Source organism: Theropithecus gelada, chromosome 14 (genome assembly GCF_003255815.1).
Source record: "Theropithecus gelada isolate Dixy chromosome 14, Tgel_1.0, whole genome shotgun sequence".
Lineage (NCBI taxonomy): Eukaryota > Metazoa > Chordata > Mammalia > Primates > Cercopithecidae > Theropithecus > Theropithecus gelada.
The window spans coordinates 13143322-13162434 of record NC_037682.1 but is presented as its reverse complement, the minus strand read 5'-3'; the positions used below and the strand labels follow the sequence as shown (position 1 = coordinate 13162434).

General features: G+C 51.3%; 1 protein-coding gene across 2 annotated transcripts in view; it reads left to right on the top strand.

Moving 5' to 3' along the window:
* Nucleotides 1-4398: 4398 nt before the first annotated feature.
* Nucleotides 4399-19113, top strand: part of CD5 (CD5 molecule) — a 33590-nt gene continuing 18875 nt past the window's right edge. Inside the window, exon 1 of one of the 2 annotated variants that reach the window (XM_025357114.1) lies at nucleotides 4399-4752. Coding sequence is in view for 1 of the 2 variants with exons in the window: in XM_025357113.1 (XP_025212898.1) it covers nucleotides 10643-10697 (55 nt within the window). In the remaining variant the exon portion in view is untranslated. Of the gene's footprint in view, nucleotides 4753-10476; nucleotides 10698-19113 lie in introns of those variants that run through there. The other variant, XM_025357113.1, reaches the window with a different exon arrangement.

The window sequence follows — 19113 nt, the reverse complement described above, 5'->3', positions numbered from 1 at the left end:
TGTAGAAACTGTTCAACTCATTCATATTTTTATTTTATGAAAATAAGATTGCAATATATAAATTGTTCTGAAATTTAATGTTTTCACTGAGCAAAATATCATGGCCATTTCTGTGTGTCAGGATACGGGGATCTATGAGCCCTTTCTTGATGGCTGTAGTCCGACTATTCCAGAGTGTGGCTGGTCTCGAACTTATTTGCCCTTTTCCCTATCTTTCCATGTTTTTATTATCCCTTGGTGGCTTCAACACCCCTGTGCGGACTGCCTTGCCCCCTGGTGAGTATAGGAGGCCTCTCTAAAGGTAATAGTGTATATGAGGTTTTTTTTAAATGTGGCTTTTGCCATTTTGTCCCTTAAAAATGGATGTATCGACTTTCCAGCTTCTGGTAACTGATATTCTTTAAATGAGATTCCAAGCTTCAACTCACAGATTGAGGAATCTGGCAGACCATCTGGTGCAGTGCCTTTATTTCACAGATAAACTGAGAGCCGGGAGAGAGACTCCACCCTAGGCACAGTGCCAGTGAGGGACTGAGCCAGGATGCTGCCCGTAGCACCCCACTTCTGGACCCATCTAGAAGTCACTACGCTAGCAGGACTCAGAAACCATTGTCCTTATGCTTCCCTCAGCCTGGAAAATTGATCCCACCACCAAAGTGGAAAATCACTCATCCTTTGGGTCTTCATCTAGATGTCACCTCCTCCAGGAAGCCTTCCCTGATTTTCCCAGAGGCTGGCTTGGACACACGTCCTCCACTGTGCTCCCTCAGGCCTGGCCTTTCCATGCTGTGTCCCAGTTGCCTGTCGGGTAACCTCCCCACTGGGCTGGAAGCTCAGGGAGGTGGGGGTGGGTGGGCAGGGTGTGCTTGTCAGTCTGTTTCATGTGTCCCTGCTGAAAGCTTCCCTGACAATCATTCATCTGTTCAAGAAATAGCTTTGTGCCAGGTGCTAGGTGCGGGGGACAGAAGGCAGGAGCACTCCTGACCAGTGTCGGGCCTTCAGGAATGCTAAGCACTGCTCTAAGAAGCTGAGAGCCATGCTGAAGTTCGGCATGCTGACCGCCACCATGAGCCTTTGCCACAGGTGTGCCCAGCCAGCCTCCCAACATCCCTTCAAGGCAGGCTGTGTTCCACACGTTTTATAGATGGGATCTGAGGCTCCAAGAGCGACACTGAGGACACACAGCTGGGTCTGCTGGCCTCCTAGGCCCCCAGCATCTCAGCAAAACCCCCAGATGGCCAGGAGGAGCACCAGCCTGAGATGAGAGAGAGAGGTTGCACCAGGGAAAGGGGTGCCCGTAGAAGAGGAGGCCTGGCGGTCCAGTCCAAAGTTCACTGTGGGTTATCTGTGCACCTTGGGAAATTCACATAACCTCTCTGATCCTCAGTTATTTCATGTGAACAACAGCTTTCATTAACACCTGTCGTACACTACTAGGAGGCCTTGTTTTCTCAAGCAAAGCCTATGCCGTATGGTGGAACAAGTCTAATCTTACAGTAGCAGCGGAAGAGTGAACATGAATGCTGAGTCCTCAGGGCCTCAGGCTGTGGGATGTATGACTGGCACCCCGGGTTGTGGGCAGGCCTGTAGCAGGCCTGGGTGGAGGGCAGGTAGCAATGGAAAGGGGCTCCAGGAACACAGCCCCATTGAGGGGAACTTGAGGGGGCCCAGCAGAGGCAGGGGTGAACGCGGCCTGAGCCAACCAGCCCTCCCACTCCAGGGTACCACTGATCACAGATCTTCCAGAAGCCACAGGAGGCTGTCTAGTGTTGTCCGTGAGGGGCTAGGAAAATAGGGGGTCAGTGGGGGAGCCTTCTCTGTCCCTCCAGGCAAGACAGCCCCCTCCCCAGCTGACACTGAGACACCTTCCCAAGACAGCAGGACCCTGTTCAGGCACTTGGAATCCTCAGTCTCCTGCCCTTCCCCAAAGCCCTGACACTCACTCAACACTCAGCCCCTCTCACACTAGCAAAAGAGGCAAACCTCCAGGCCCCACACAGAGAAATTCCCCACCTCCGACTGGACTCCAGTCGAACACTTTCATGTGGGGTTCCTAGGACAAGAGAGCTGGGCCTCGAGATCATCCAATCTCCACATTTTACAGATGCGCCAACCTCGGCCCAGAGCATGACAGAGACCTGACCACAAAGGTGACAAAGGTGGGACTCGAATGCAGGTGCCACCAGGCCAGCGTGTCTCCACCACACTGCACACCACATGCATGTCCAGACCTGGATCCTAGGTCTCTCCTTCTCCCCTTCCCCACCCTCCACCAACAGCCAAACTGGGTGGGAACGAAGCTGGGGGTGGGGAGGCACTTTCTGAGCTGGCAGGGAGGGGAGTGTTGCAAAGTCAGCTCCCTGGGTTCCCCCACCCCCACAGCCAAACAGAGGTTTCCAAGGATTCAGGTCACTGAGTCATCCACACACACCTGCAGGCCTCTCCTGCCCTTCTCATCTGGCCACCAGGCCATCCATCATCTTTGGGAATCATTCCATAGATTTCTTCCTTCATTCATTCAACAAACCCTGAGGTCCTACTATGCACCAGTCACATTCCTCAGTCTCCTTCCTCTCCTCCCTCCTACCCTCAGCTCCTCCCTCTTCCCCACATTCCTAGTGCCCCTTTGCCCCGGTGAAGAGGGCACACCTGGGGGCATTGAGGAGTCACCGAGTCCAGAGGAGAGACAGACACAGGCACACCCCACCCCAGGTTACCTGATGTGGCCCAGGGCAGCACCGGCAGGCACCTCTCCGGGAGAGGCTGAGGAGGTTCTGACACCTGGCCCTGGGGGCTCAGCAACCCCCTCCCCCACCTTCAGCCTCTACTGGGCCGTGCTGCCTGGAAAACCCAGCCTGGGCTCAGCTGACTTCCTCTTGTGTCATGGAAAGTGCAGTGATGGGGACAGGAAACTCCCGCCAGGGATCTGGGGTCTAAGCGGGGACCGGGGCCCAGAGGTTTCTGGACCTAGAGGCCCGGAGGGGTGAAAGGGGCAGGGGGGTAACTTATGGGGGTGGGCATCAGGGAGGGAGCCTACAGGGCAGTGTTCTCAGAGGGCAGAGACTCCCTTCTCTAGGGTCAAGGCAGTGCCAAGCCCTGGGGGCCTGAAAGACAGCAACCCGAGGCCCTGAGCTACTTTCAGTTTTCCAAAACCAAACTAACAAACAAAAAGAGTAGAAATTATGCCGTGATGAAGACTCCGAGATCAAAGCAAAGCCCAAATGTTTGGTTTGTTTTCTTTTCTTTGGGTAAAGAGGTGGGGAGTGGTGGCAAGGGTGGCAGAGTGCGGAAAATGTGGGATCATACTTCAGCGCTGACCTCCTGGGGCCAAATACTGTACCCTCCGAGCCTCAGTTTTCTCATCTGTGAAATGGAAAGCTGTGCCCACTCCCATGATAATTGGGAAGACTGAAGGAGCTGATGCCCCTGGCTAGAGGAAGGTGCTTAGTAAAACTTCCCTCGCTCTTTTGGGCTGCAATTATGTACACTGAGTGTGGGAAGAGGGGCTGCGAAGGGCTGCTTACGATACACAGTTGTGTGACTCACGAACAGCACTCATCAAGAAAAAACACCCCTGCAGAGTCTTTGGTGCTAAGAAGGGTGGAGCCATGTCTGTCTCTTTTGTCTTCACATCCCTGTGCTTAGCACGGGGCAAATATTGATGAATGAATGAGTGAATGAATGAATGAACAAACAAATGCATGAAAGAGGTTGGGATTTCCAGAGTCAAGGGACTAGGAAGGATGGATGTGAGGGATGGGGCAGGGAACTGGGCCAGGCCTGGCCAGGAGGGGCTGGGTGAGGTCTCCCCATCCCAGGCTGAGACCACCTCTGGCAGGAGGAAGAGGCACCTCTGAAGGCTGAATGAAGGATGGGTGTGGCCCCAATCACAGCTACCTTAAGAGTCCTCTTTCCTTGATCCTGGGGCAGGGATCAAAGCTTCCCTCTGCTAAAGAGGTTCAAGCACACAGTACCTTCCAGCCCTGAGTGAGCAGAAACCAGGGAGTGTCTAAGTGGGTCTAAGACAATATGAGGACCACCCCTCATATTGTCTTGTGCCCAATTTCTGCCTCCAAAGAAAGAAGAAGTAAAAACTAAAAGGCAGAAATAAAATCCACAAGCAGACAGCCCGGTGCCACACCCTGGGCCTGGTAGTTAAAGATCGACCCCTAACCTAATCAGTTATGTGATCTATAGATTACAGACATCATATAGAAAAGCACTGTAAAAATCCCTGTCCTGTTCTGTTCCATTCTAATTACCGGTGCACGCAGCCCCCAGTCACATACCCCCTGCTTGCTTAATTGATCACAACCCTCTCAAGCAGACCCCCTTAGAGTTGTGAGCCCTTAAAAGGGACAGGAATTGCTCACTCGGGGAGCTCGGCTCTTGAGACAGGAGTCTTGCTGATGCTCCCGGCCGAATAAACCCCTCCCTTCTTTAACTCGGTGTCTGAGGGGTTTTGTCTGTGACTTGTCCTGCTACATTTCTTGATTCCCTGACCCGGAAGCAAGGTGATTAATGGACAGTCGAAGTAGGCCCTTAGGCGGCTTAGGCCTGCCCTGTGGAGCAACCCTGTTGGGGACTCCGGCCACCTTGAGCAACGCGGATCCTGAGAGCGCTCCCAGGTAGGCAGTTGCCCCGGTGGAACGCCTCGCCAGAGCAGCGCATGGCAGGCCCCTGTGGAGGATCAATGCAGTGACCGAACACCAGGAAGGAACTGGCACTTGGAGTCCGGACAACTGAAACTTGGTAAGACTAGTCTCTGGAACTTACCGACTCCATTTGAGTGGAAGCAGGGCCTGATCACCCATGGTGTGCCTGTACCGGCACTTTGGTTTTTGTTTTTAACTTGAATTGGATTGCTTGATGCTTTGGTTTTGGTTTTGACCTGGTTTGGATTTCTTGATACTTTGACTTTGGTTTTGATTCTGGTTTGGTGTAAACTGTAAAAGTGTGTGTGTGCCCTTTTTACCCGTTCTTTGTTTTGTGGTGTGCATGTGGTGTGAGCGTGGTGTTTTGTCTCAAGGAAACATAGGTCAGGCACAAAGTAAGCCCACCCCACTAGGACCTATGTTGAAAATTTTCAAAAAGGATTTAAGGGAGACTGTGGAGTCACTATAACACCAGGAAAACTTAGAACTTTGTGTGAGATAGACTGGCCAGCATTAGAGGTGGGTTGGCCATCAGAAGGAAGCCTGGACAGGTCCCTTGTCTCAAAGGTATGGCACAGGGTAACCTGTAAGCCAGGGCACCCAGATCAGTTCCCATATATAGATTCTTGGCTAGTTTTGAACCCCCCATAGTGGTTAAGAGGACAGGCAGCAGCAGTACTAGTAGCAAAGGGACAGTTAGTTAAGGAAGGTCCTCGCTCCCACCCGCTGAGGGAAGTCAGCACCCTCAATGGGACCAGACATGGAGAGGCTAAGACGGTACCATGAGGCATTAATAGAAGGTCTAAAGAAAGGGGCTCAAAAGGCTACAAATATAAATAAGGTCTCTGAGGTCATCCAAGGAAAAGAGGAGAGTCCAGCGCAATTCTATGAAAGATTGTGTGAGGCTTACCATATGTACACTCCTTTAGATCCAGATAGCCCTGAAAATCAGCGCATGATTAATATGGCCTTAGTTAGTCAAAGTGCAGAAGATATCTGGAGAAAATTGCAGAAACAGGCTGGGTTCGCGGGTATGAATACCTCACAGTTACTTGAAATAGCCAATCAAGTGTTTGCGAATAGAGATGCAACAAGCCGCAGAGAAAATTGTAAGGAAGGCGAATGCCAGGCTAGGTGAAACACCAACTTACTGGCCGCGTCCATTACGGGAATCCCCCTGAAAGGAGAGGGAAAGGGGGGTTCTGGGATGAATACCCAGTCTAATCACCCACGCTTGCAATGTAACCAATGTACCTATTGTAAGGAAATGGGACATTGGAAAGATAAGTGTCCCCAACTGAAGGAAAAGCAAGGTGATTCGGAACAAAAGACCTCAGACAAAGATGAAGGAACTTTGTTCAGTCTGGCTGAAGGGCTATTGGACTGAAGGGGACTGGGCTCAAGCCCCCCCAAGGAGCCCATGGTCAGGATTACAACTGGGGACAAAGACATTAAGTTTTTTGTTGATACTGGTGCTGAACATTCAGTAGTGACCACCCTGGTCACCCCTTATCCAAGAAAACCATTGATATAATCGGAGCAACAGGAGTTTCCACTAAGCAGACTTTCTATCTACCACGGACCTGCTCGGTGGGGGGACATGAGATAGTTCACCAGTTCTTGTACATGCCTGACTGTCCCTTGCCTTTGCTGGGAAGAGACTTGCTTAGCAAGCTGAAAGCCACCATCTCCTTCACAAAGCAGGGCTCTTTACTGCTAAACTTACCGGGAACAGGAGTTATCATGGCCTTTACGGTCCCCCGGGAAGAAGAATGGAGACTTTTTCTAACCGAGCCAGGCCAAGAGATAAAACCAGCTCTAGCTAAGTGATGGCCCCGAGTATGGACAGAGGATAATCCTCCGGGACTGGCAGTCAACCAAGCCCCCATACTCACAGAAGTTAAGCCTGGGGCCCAATCAATTAGACAAAAGCAGTATCCGGTTCCCAGAGAAGCTCTTGAAGGAATCCAGGTTCATCTCAGGTGCTTGAAAGCCATGGAATTATAGTTCCTTGCCAGTCTCCATGGAACACCCCCCTTCTGCCTGTTCCCTAAGCCAGGGATCAAGGACTAGTGGCCAGTACAGGACTTGGTCCAAGGAGAAGTTTACAAACACTCTCCTGAGCCAGTGTTTCAAACTTTCTATGATGAACTAAATGTGCCAGTACCAGAAATTCCAGGAAAAACAAGAAATTTGTTTTTGCAATTAGCCAAGCATGTAGCCCAGTCTCTCAATGTCACTTCATGTTATGTATGCGGAGGAACTGTAATGGGAGATCAATGGCCATGGGAAACCTGAGAATTAGTACCTACAGACCCAGTTCCTGATGAATTCCCAGTTCAAAAGAATCACCCTGATAATTTCTGAGTCCTAAAAGCCTCAGTTATTGGACAATATTGCATAGCTAGAGAAGGAAAAGAATTCACTCACCCCATAGGATGACTTAGTTGTCTGGGTCAGCAACTGTATAATGGTACCACAAAGACAGTCACTTGGTGGAGTTCAAATCACACAGAGAAGAATCCATTTAGTAAATTCCCAAAGTTGCAAACTGTGTGGACCGACCTGCAGTCCCACTAGGACTGGACAACCCCCACTGGATTAGACTGGATATGTGGGCATAGAGCTTATGGCAAATTACCTGACCAGTGGGCAGGTAGCTGTGCTATTGGCACTATTAAACTGTCTTTCTTCCTACTGCCCATAAAAACAGTCCAACTCCTGGGCTTCCCTGTCTATGCTTCCTGCAAAAAGAGCAGCATAGCTGTAGGAAATTGGAAAGATGATGAATGGTCCCCTGAGACAATCATACAATATTATGGGCCTGCTACTTGGGCACAACAACGCTCGTGGGGATACCAGACCCCCATTTACATGATCAACCAAATCATACGGTTACAAGCTGTCTTAGAAATAATCACTAATAAAACCAGCAGAGCCTTGACTATTCTGACCCAGCAAGAAACTCAGTTGAGAAATGGTATCTATCAAAATAGATTGGCTCTTAGCTACTTGCTAGCAGCTGAAGGAGGGGTCTGTAGGAAATTTAACCTTACTAATTGCTGTCTACAAATAGATGATCAAGGGCAAGTAGTTGAATACATAGTTAGAAATATGACAAAACTGGCACATGTGCCCGTGCAAGTGTGGCATGGATTTGATCATGGGACCATGTTTGGAAAATGGTTCCCAGCGCTAGGAGGATTTAAAACTCTTATAATAGGAGTTTTAATAGTAATAGGAACCTGCTTACTGCTCCCTTGTTTGCTCCCTGTACTTCTTCAAATGATAAAAAGCTTCATTGCTACCGTAGTTCACCAAAATGCTTCAGCACAAGTGTACTATGTGAATCGCTATCGATCTGTCTTGTAAGAAGACATGGGTAGTGAAAATGAAAGTGAGAACTCCCACTAATGAGTGAGATTCTCTAAGGCGGGGGGAAAAAGAGGAGACCACCCCTCATATTGTCTTGTGCCCAATTTCTGCCTCCAAAGAAAGAAGAAGTAAAAACTAAAAGGCAGAAATGAAATCCACAAGCAGACAGCCCAGCGCCACACCTGGGCCTGGTAGTTAAAGATCAACCCCTGACCTAATTGGTTATGTTATCTATAGATTACAGACATTGTATAGAAAAGCACTGTGAAAATCCCTGTCCTGTTCTGTTCCGTTCTAATTACCAGTGCATGCAGCCCCCAGTCACATACCCCCTGCTTGCACAATTGATCACGACCCTCTCAAGCAGACTCCCTTAGAGTTGTGAGCCCTTAAAAGGGACAGGAATTGCTCACTCGGGGAGCTCGGCTCTTGAGACAGAAGTCTTGCTGATACTCCCGACCGAATAAACCCCTCCCTTCTTTAACTTGGTGTCTGAGAGGTTTTGTCTGTGGCTTGTCCTGCTACAGGTCTAAGTGGAATCTAAGTGGATGCATCACCAAGCCAGTCTCTCCAGCCCAGGGAGGGGGATGCCCCTGGCCCTGGTGGACCTGGAGCAGTGATCACATCCTTGAACTGCTTCCCACCTGCCTGGGAAGCCCCAGGAGCCAGGAGCTTTCTCATCTGGGAGCACAAAGGATGTGAGGAAAAAATGGAACCCAGCCCAGGGAAACACATGGCCTTTCCCCTGCCCCAGGCTTCCCCATCTTCTTTGCAGAGACCCTGCCTCTTCTTCAACGGGGTTGATTCCAGACCCTCCAAGAGCAACAGGGACACGGAGCTCACATACATACCCACACACCAACACAGAGATCACACAACAACACGGAGATCACACACATCAACATGGAAATCACACACACACATATAGAATGGGGATTACACACACATCAACATGGAGCTCATACATACACCCCAAGATAGCAATCACACACACAACATGGAGATCACACAAGTCAACATGGAGATCACACACACACATCAACATGGAGATCACATTCACACACATCAGCATGGAGATCGCATTCACACACATCAACATGGAAAAATCACTCACACACATCAACATGAAAATCACTCACAGACATCAACATGGAAATCACTCACACACATCAACATGGGGATCACACAGACACATCAACATGGAAATCACTCACACACATCAACATGGAAATCACACACATCAACATGGAAATCATTCACACACATCAACATGGAGATCACATTCACACACATCAACATGGAAATCACATTCACAGACATGAACATGGAGATCGCATTCACACACATCAACATGGAGATCACACACATATCAACATGGAGATCACACACACACATCAGCATGGAGATCACATTCACACACATCAACATGGGGATCACACAGACACATCAACATGGAAATCACTCACACACATCAACATGGAAATCACACACATCAACATGGAAATCATTCACACACATCAACATGGAGATCACACACACATCAACATGGAGATCACACACACACATCAGCATGGAAATCACATTCACACACATCAACATGGAGATCACATTCACACACATCAACATGGAGATCACACACACATCAACATGGAGATCACACACACATATATCAAATGGGTATTACACACACATCAACATGGAGCTCATACATACACCCCAACATGGAGATCACACACACAACACAGAGATCACACAAGTCAACGTGGAGATCACACACACACAACCTGAAAATCACACACACATCAACATGGAGATCACACACATGCAACACGGAAATCACACACACATCAACAGGAGATGACACACACATCAACATGGAGCTCACATATACACCTCAACATGGAGATCACACACACAGCACAGAGATCACACAAGTCAACATGGAGATCGCTGTCTCTACACACACACACACACACACGCGCGCGCGCGCACACACACACACACACAGGCACAAGCCCCATCATTCATGACAGAGCCATCTCTTGTATCTGCTAGCGAAACAACACCCGTGGAAAGTCACCTCAAACTTCCAACCTCATCCCTCACAAAGGAGAAATGGAGGGTTTGGTTTCGGCTTTCACTGGAGTCTGCAGCAAGAACTGGCATCATGCTGCCCACTTCCCGCCTCTCCCCGCCCGGACCCCTGCCTCAGGGACGCCTGTCCTCAGCCCAGCCCTCAGCTGCAGCCAGGCCTTCACCCTCCATAACCCCCTCAGGGTCCCCACTCCCTGCAGCCCTGTCCCTCCAGGATGCGTGGCCTTGTCCTGTGTGGGGGTGGCCGAGAGCACTGCCCCAGCCCCGGGTACCTTGGGCAGGAAGCTGGCAGAGGCCAGGACTGCCATTCAAACAGGGGCAGGTGGTTTTGCCAGGAGGAAGTTGACAGTTCAACTTCAAACATGGGTGACGCAGGCCCCACACTGCCTGCTCCCCGTCCCACCCCTCCCTGAGCATGCCGCCCCGCCCTCTCCCTCTCTGAGAGCGAGACACCGGGCCAGACATCCTCACCTGCAGTGCCGAGCTGCCCAGGCTGAGGCAAGAGAAGGCCAGAGACCATGCCCATGGGGTCTCCGCAACCGCTGGCCACCTTGTACCTGCTGGGAATGCTGGGTGAGTACCCCTTCCGGGTGTCCTGCGAACATCTGGGCTCGCTCCAGCGCAAGGAGGGAGATCCCAGTTTTACCCAAGGCTGACTCTGGGGTCCACATGTCACCCCTCTGGAGCGTTGTGGAGATTTGGGGCCACTGGGATCCCGGCCTGCCCCCACTGCCCAGCTGCAACTTGGCCCTCTGCCCTGCATGTCCCACCCACCAGGAGCACAACCTTGGCTCTCTCCTGCGCTGTTGAGAGCCCTGCTTTACCCTTCCAGTGCAAGAGAGACTGCAGGGGGGACCCGCATCCGATGGGGCCCAGACAACTTGATTCCTAGGCTGAGTTGGATTTTAGCAGCGCATACAGGCCTCCCTCTGCAGAGTCCCCCACTCACAGCCCAGCCTTGGTGGCCTCCAGAGACATGGAAACACCGTCTCTGAAGCAGCTCTGATGATGCTCTGGACAGAGAATGGGCCAAGGGAGGGTGGAGCGGCCTCTGAGGACAATGTCTGAGCAGATGTCAAGGACTCAAAGCGGAAGTCCTAGGCCCTCTCACACCCAGTCCTGGGTCAGTCCCAGAGGGGCCCAGCCAGGCCGGCTGGGATGAGTACACTCTGGGCCTGCTTTCCCTCGAGCCCTGGGTTGTAAGCCCGACGCTGTGTGACCTCAGATAGGTCCCCAAGCCTCTCCAGGCCTTGATCTCCCCATTTATGAAATGTGGGGGTTGGGGTGTGAACTGGATGAGACCTGACCACTTCCTGAGGATTTGGAAGGTCTGGCAGGGTGACAGAGGTGCGTGACTCCGGGCTGGAAACAGGAGGATGCGAGCGGCTTCCAGGCTGGCAGGGAGAGGGTCTGGAGGCCTCGCCTGCCTGAGCAGGGAGCCTCGGCAGCCTCCTAGGGAAGCTGGGCGTGCAGGTGTGAGTGTGGGGAAATGTGTGTGTGTATGAGTCTGTGTGCATGTGTGTGAGAACTGTGTGGGGGGAATGTGTGTGTGTGAGAGTCTATGTTCATGTGTGTGAGAAATGTGCATGGGGGAATGTGTGAGTCTGTATGTATGTGTCTGTGTGTGAGTCTGTGTGTGAGTCTGTGTTCATGTGTGTGAGAAATGTGCGTGGGGGAATGTGTGAGTCTGTGTGTGTGAGTCTGTATGTGTGAGTCTGTGTGTGTGTGTCTGTGTGTGAATCTGTGTGTGAGTCTGTGTGTGTGAGTCTGTGTTCGTGTGTGTGAGAACTGTGTAGGGGGGAATGTGTGAGTCTGTGTGTACGTGTGAGTCTGTGTGTGTGTGTGAGTCTGTGTGTGTGAGTCTGTGTTCATGTGTGTGAGAACTGTGTGTGGGGGAATGTGTGAGTCTGTGTGTGTGAGTCTGTGTTCATGTGTGTAAGAACTGTGTGTGTGTGAGTCTGTGAGTCTGTGCGCATGTGTGTGAGAACTGTGGGGGGGGGGAATTTGTGAGTCTGTGTGTATGTGAGTCTGTGTGTGTGAGTCTGTGTTCATGTGTGAGAACTGTGTGTGGGGGAATGTGTGAGTCTGTGTGTGTGAGTCTGTGAGTCTGTGTGTATGTGTGTGAGAACTGTGTGTGCTTTCATGAGTACAACGCGGCCTCCAAATACAGGATTATCTCCCCAACATGTGACAATGGCACCTGGGCACACATGTTCACATGGCTCTTCTCACATGTAACAACAACAGGTACAAAATGCCTTCTGTCCCAAAGTAAGAGGCCTAGAGACAGACCCCTGGCTGGCTTTGGGCACCCTGCTGAGGAGGGACCAGGCCCTTAACCCCCCGCACCTGCTCCTCACCTCTGGCCTCAGACTCCATTGAGATAGGGAGGCTCCCAGCCAAGTATGGGAGCCCATGTCCTGCTCTAGGGCCCTCCCACCTGAATCCCATCATGGGTGAGGCTCCTGATGGGACCAGGCAAGTTCCCTGGCCCAACACAGGCCAGAGTCAGGAAGGCTTGGAGGTACCCCCTTCACCCCCAGTATGGGGGCCAGCTGGAACCCTAGGAACAGGCAGTTCCCAGCGTCTGAGTGAGCCGGTGGGTACCAAGCATTCCCATTTTTCAGTGCGTCACTGTTTACAAAGCACTTTTAAAGCCATTTTCTGCTGCAAGCTTCACAGCAGCCAATGAAGTAGGTGGGCCCATTGGCCCCATTTTATAGTGGGGAAAAGCGAGGCCCAGGAAAGCCAAGTGCAAACCCAGAGTACAGCAGCTGGTGCATAGCCGAGCTGCCCCCAGCCCAGCATTCCTGCCTTCACAGAGGCCCCTCCTTGTACCCTTAGCTAAAAGGAAGGCCACCAAAGGGAAGGCCACTCCCCTGTGGGAAAATGGCCCCGGGACACAACCTCCACCAGCAGAGATACAGCCACCAGAGCTGGGGACACCAAGGGCCAGGGCTGGGGCTGGAGTCAAACGGTGCAGGCACCCTTTGAGCCATTCCAAGGAGAGATGCCGCAACGCCAGAGCCCTGGGGACACCGCAGCCTCCTGGCTGGCATCGGGGCTTGGGGACCTTTGGACCCTGAGGCATGAAGATGCCCCCAGCATGTCTGGGTGCTCGTGACAGGCCAGGGCTTCCCACAGCTACTCCCCTCTCAGCCCTAGCCTGCCTGGACAGCTGCAGGCAGTGAGGTGGGGAAGCGGCTCTGACAACTGCACGACCCTGACTGGCCCAGCCGATGCGACTCTAAAAGCCAGCATTGGGACATGGGAAAGTCATGAACTCTGTAGTTTGAATTCCAGTCTGCCACTTACCAACTGGGCGATCTTGGACTAGTTCCGTAAGCCTCAGTTTCCTCATCTGTAAACTGGGTACAACAGTACCTCATAGAGGCTTATAAGGATGCAATGCATCAATGCACACAGAGCTTGAGTACAATCCTGGCATATAGTATAGTAAGTACTCAATAAACAATAATAACAGCAACAACTATTATTATTATTATTATTACCAGAAGTTCAAGACCAGCCTGGCCAACATGGTGAAACCTCATCTCTACTAAAAATAGTATTATTATTATTATTACCAGCAAGAAACAATGCGAGGTAGGAGCCAATGGGGAGAAGGATCTTGCCAGAGGCCTGCACGGCCATCAATTTCTCTACCCCTCAATCCTCTTGCACAGGCTATTTATTCACTAATTCATTCATTTATTCATCTACAAATATTATTGAGCATCTCCTGTGCATCCAGCTCTGTGCAAAACACTGGGGATACAGAGACCAAGGCAGGAGTCCCTGCCCTCAAGGATCTGACCAGCTAACAGGAGACCTGTTAGAGAACACAAGTAAACAAGCACCAAAGACCGGGCATGGTGGCTCATGCCTGTAATCCCAGCACTTCGGGAGGCCAAGGTGGGTGGATCACCTGAGGCCAGAAGTTCAAGACCAGCCTGGCCAACATGGTGAAACCTCATCTCTACTAAAAATATAAAAATTAGCCGGGCGGGGTGGCACGCACCTGTAATCCCAGCTACTCAGGAGGCTGAGGCAGGAGAATCGCTTGAACCTGGGAGGCAGAGGTTGCAGTGAGCCGAGATCACACCATTGCACTCCAGCCTGGGCAACAGAGCAAGACTCCATCTCAAAAAAGAAAAAGGCACCTGAAATATTTACACATTTTGAAATACTGAGTGCAATGCGGGGATCAGCAAGTGCCTCGGGCACAATACAGTCTGCACTAGGAGGACATCCCCTTGGCTGGGCAGGCAGAGAGGGCCTCTCTAAGGACGCGAGGTCTTATCTGAGAATCTGAGACCTGAATGAGGGATGGAGCCAGCCAGGTGGAGAAAAAAGGGAAGAGGGTCCCAGGCCGAGCGGATGGCAGGGCAAAGGCAAGAGGAAAAGACAGGCCTGAGAGCGTGGGGCTCCCACTGGAGCAGGGCAGCAGGCCCACTGTCCCAGGCTGGGTGAGGCCCTGGGTGGATCATGCTCCTCGAAGACCCAGAGCTCCCCACCTCCAGCAGGGAATGAAGGGACCTGGGGGCCCCGGGGCTGGCACTGGCCTTCCTGGTCACTCTGTCACCACCAGTTCAGAGGGGTTTTCCCTGCAGTGACCAGGCGGCAAATTCAGCTCAACCTGACAAAACTGATTGAACATCTGCTCTGTGTGTGTGTGTGTGTGTGTCTGTGTGTGTGTGTGTGTGTGTGTGTGAGAGAGAGAGAGAGAAATTGAACATCTATTCTGTGTGTGTGTGTGTGAAATTGATTGAACTACTCGGTGTGTGTGAAATTGAACATCTGCTCTGTGTGTGTCTGTGTGTGTGAAATTGAACAACTACTGTGTCTGTGTGTGTATGTGAAATTGATTGAACATCTACTGTGTGTGTGTGTGTGAAACTGATTGAACAGCTACTGTGTGTGTGTCCATGTGCACATGTGCTGTGTGTGCCTGTGAACACAGATGTGCACAGCCCTGTGGAGGGGAGCTTTGGAGCAATGCAGACCTAGTTTGATTTCTGCTTGGCCACTCACAAATGAACATCTCTCAGGGTCTCATCTATAAAAATAGGGGTTCCTTGCTGTGCCCACCTCAAAAGATCACTGCAATCATTACATCGGGTTTATTCAGAGACTACCTATGGACTGAACACCTACTATGTGCCAGACACTGTTCTAAGTGCTGAGGACACAGCAGTGAACAAAACAGTGGAAAATCCCTGCCCTGGTGGATCTGCCATAACAGTCAGGGTGTGATGGGGAGACAGACAAGAGACAAGCTAAGCTAGTGATTATGCAAATACTAGACGGTCAGGAGAGGTGTGGAGACAGACAGAGAGGAGGGCTGGGACCGGAAGCCTTGGCGGGGTGTGTGGTACCTAGGGAGGATTCAGCGGTTCTCATGAGAAGATATTTGAGTCAATGTTTGAAAGAAGGCAGTGAGCCCACCGTGTGGGACCTGAGGAGGAGTGTTGCAGGCAGAGGGGCATCCAGCCGCAGGTCAGCGAGGGGGTCCATGAGACAGCCACGAGGACCACAGAGGCCTCCCTGAGGACTTGGGCTGTTTCTCCCATGCACTGGAGAGCCACACAAGAGCAGAGAGGTGAGCATAACTCTCACCTCTCCAGGTCCTCAAGTGCATCTTGAACCCCAGGCCAGATGCATTTGGAAATTCAGAAGGTTTCAGATTGTAGAAGGAAATACTGTGTACATACTGTGTGCCCTTAACACACGCAGTAAGGCCTGGGGCAGCGCCCTGCGTTCAACACATTCCCATTTCTGCAGTGAAACATGAATTTGCACACTTAGAGGGATGTAAAGACAGCAAACACCCTCCCACCAAATGCATTAGAACAAGACTTTTAGATTTTGGATTTTGAATTGCAGATAAGAGATTGTGGGCCTGGATCACTTCCTCTATAACTGCCACTATCACCGCGACCAGCATCATCATCATCAACATGTACCTTTCAAGGCCTGACTTTCATGGTGTCCAGAGGGACCCTAATACTCCTCTCCGGGGGACAGATACGGTAGGAATAGCGTAGGAAATGGGTGGTGGCAGTCTGCACAGACGACAAGGGTCCCAGGCACTGCCACAGACTCCCACAGAAGCATCTGGAATGAACCCTCCCTCCTTCTGGCCCCAGTTTCCCCCATCTGCACTCCAGAGCAAGCAGGCTCTGGGGCCTCCCTGGGGTAGACTCCCACAGGCCCTGTCAGGCGATGGAGACAGAGTTTCTCTCCTGACTCAACCACCAGCTAGCTGTGTGACCTTGGGCAAGTCACTCAGCCTCTCTGAACCTCGGTTTCCTGATCTGAAAATGAGGGTGAGCATGGTCCCTTCTTCACAGGGCTGTGGGTGGAAAGAACGAGCCTAGTGCATGAGAGAGCTTTGGGGTAGGTAAAGCTCTAAACAAAACCAAAGGCTTGTCGCTGTGATGGCAGAGACACCGTATATGGTGCGAAACTCATGCAAGAGCAGACCACTAGCGCGAGAGAGAAATAACAATTCCAACAGCAAAGGCCATTCTGCCCACGACCCACTGTCCGCTCACTGGGACAGGCCCTGGGTGAGCCAGATTAGAGACCTGAATCTGCTGTTCCTTCCTGCGGGCTCCATTCCCAGGCCTCTCCTGGTTTCAGCCCAGTGTGATTCTGTATGTATTTTGCACATAAAAGCTGCCTAATCATAAACCAATCATTTCATCTGTGCGCAACCCAAGAAAGGGAATTTTGGTCCTTTACGATCTTCGTTTCCCTAAAGCCCTGACACGGCTCCAACTCCACAGATGGCTGTCGTTTCAGAAACAGAGGGGCTTCTGGCCTTTCAACTCAGCCAACATAGAGGATTCAAGAAAGATCCAGAATCCTCCCCAAAACACAGGCAGAGCTACTGTATTTGATGGACATCAATGGCTGTAGCTATGGGGAGGTCTGTGGACTGTTAGAAGCAATCATGTTTACGGGAAAAAGGGAACACCTGACTTGCAAACTACACTAAATCAGTCATAGGTTTCTTATTTGTGAAACAAACTGGTGATAGCGCCCTGTCCTCTGAGGCTCCAGGAGAAAATGGGGTCTTCGGTGAAAAATCCTCATCCTGGGGTCCGCACAGGGTAAGGATGCTGTCATTTTGTTATCATCGGTCATGATCACAGGCCCCTCCCTGTGAATCCGGGTGCCTGCGGAACCCTAAGCAGGCCACACCCTTGCCTCCATTTCCCAGGGTTCAGGGGCGTCAGAGGCAAATCCCGAAGGGTCCACGCAGGACCTAGGAGTGAGCCAGAGGCAGGGGCCAGGAGGGCAGGTCACAAAGCCAGCCGCCCTGGGCTGAATTCTGGCCATGCCGAGCTCTCACTCCCGTGCACCACGACGACCTCCTCCTCTGTAAACTAGGACCCATCATGGAAGACAACAATATTCATCTGTAATTCCAAAGCCCAAAAAACATTTGTAAGTTTCTGGCAAATGCATTTGGTGCAAATCCTGACCTGAACGAATGGGAGGCTATTTATAATCTTGACGCATCCCACTTAGTGTGAAATTGCATATGTTTCGCTGCAGATACTGCCATGTGTTTGAAGCCCGGGCTCTCCAGACACATGGCGACTGTAGGGTGCCAGCAAGGCGTTGACAAAACAGAAGGCAAGGGCCACCGCCACTGCCTGGGGCCGCCAGAGGCGCAGCCAGTGGAACCAGGATGTCCTATTTTTCAAAAACGCCTGGATCTTGAAATTTGTTTAAAAAGCAAAACAAAATTAAAAGAAACCTTTTTTTAAAAATTGGCTCAAAATTTTAAACACTGTGCAGCGCAAATAAAACTCATGGGACGCCGTCATGAGAGCCAAAGTGAGAATTACCCTGGATACCTTGGGGGCAAGAGGAATGAGAGGGATGGGGAGGCGGATATAAATGTCTTGGAGCTGCTTTCGAATCCTCACCAAGACCTCAGGGCAGGCAGGGCCAAAAATATTGTCTCTGCCAATGCAAAGACAAGAGACGGGGGCTCCTGGGGTGTGATAAACCTTGTAACTTCTTTAGCCCTGAGTTTTGCCTGGGTTTGCCCAGTCTAGGCCCTAAATTGTGAGAGCTCCAAGGGGAGGTAGGCAGGAGAAGGAAGGGGTCTTCAGAGAATTCTCATCCATAGCCCCAGTTGCTCGGGGTGAGGCGTGGCTGGTGGATAAGGAAACGGCATAGTGCTTCCAGGCCTCGGGAGGCCTCCTGGTCTTGAATGTCAGGGATTCTGTCCACAGCTTTGGCAACAGCAGGAGCCTCAGGCTTCTTGAGGCTAGAAAGGATAGTGCAGGAGTAAGCTGTAGATTCCCCAGAGGGGATCAGGAAGACCCTGAACACAGACTGCAGGGCTCAGGGGAAGGAGGGTGCTGGTCTGACCCCTGTGAGAAACAACTAAAAAATGAAAATAGGTTGTGGACCCTCAAAACCTCAATGTTCATTCTGCTCCCTAGATTATAAGTGAAAAACAAACAAGCAAACAAACAAACAAAAAAACCCTGAACACATTCATGGACAGGCAGAAAGAATATACACTACACACTCAGGTAGGTTCCAAGTCAGCTGCCCATCTCACTGCCCTTCTCCAACAGCCGCTGAAATCCATCAGGAGCTAAAGATTAGAGATCGTAGGTGTTTGAACCAGGGGGAAGGTGAGGGATTGTGGAATCTAACTTCCTTACTTTACAGATTAAGAAACTGAGCCCAGGCCGGGCGCGGTGGCTCAAGCCTGTAATCCCAGCACTTTGGGAGGCCGAGACGGGCGGATCACGAGGTCAGGAGATCGAGACCATCCTGGCTAACACGGTGAAACCCCGTCTCTATTAAGAAATACAAAAAACTAGCCGGGCGAGGTGGCGGGCGCCTGTAGTCCCAGCTACTCGGGAGGCTGAGGCCGGAGAATGGCGTGAACCCGGGAGGCGGAGCTTGCAGTGAGCTGAGATCCGGCCACTGCACTCCAGCCTGGGCGACAGAG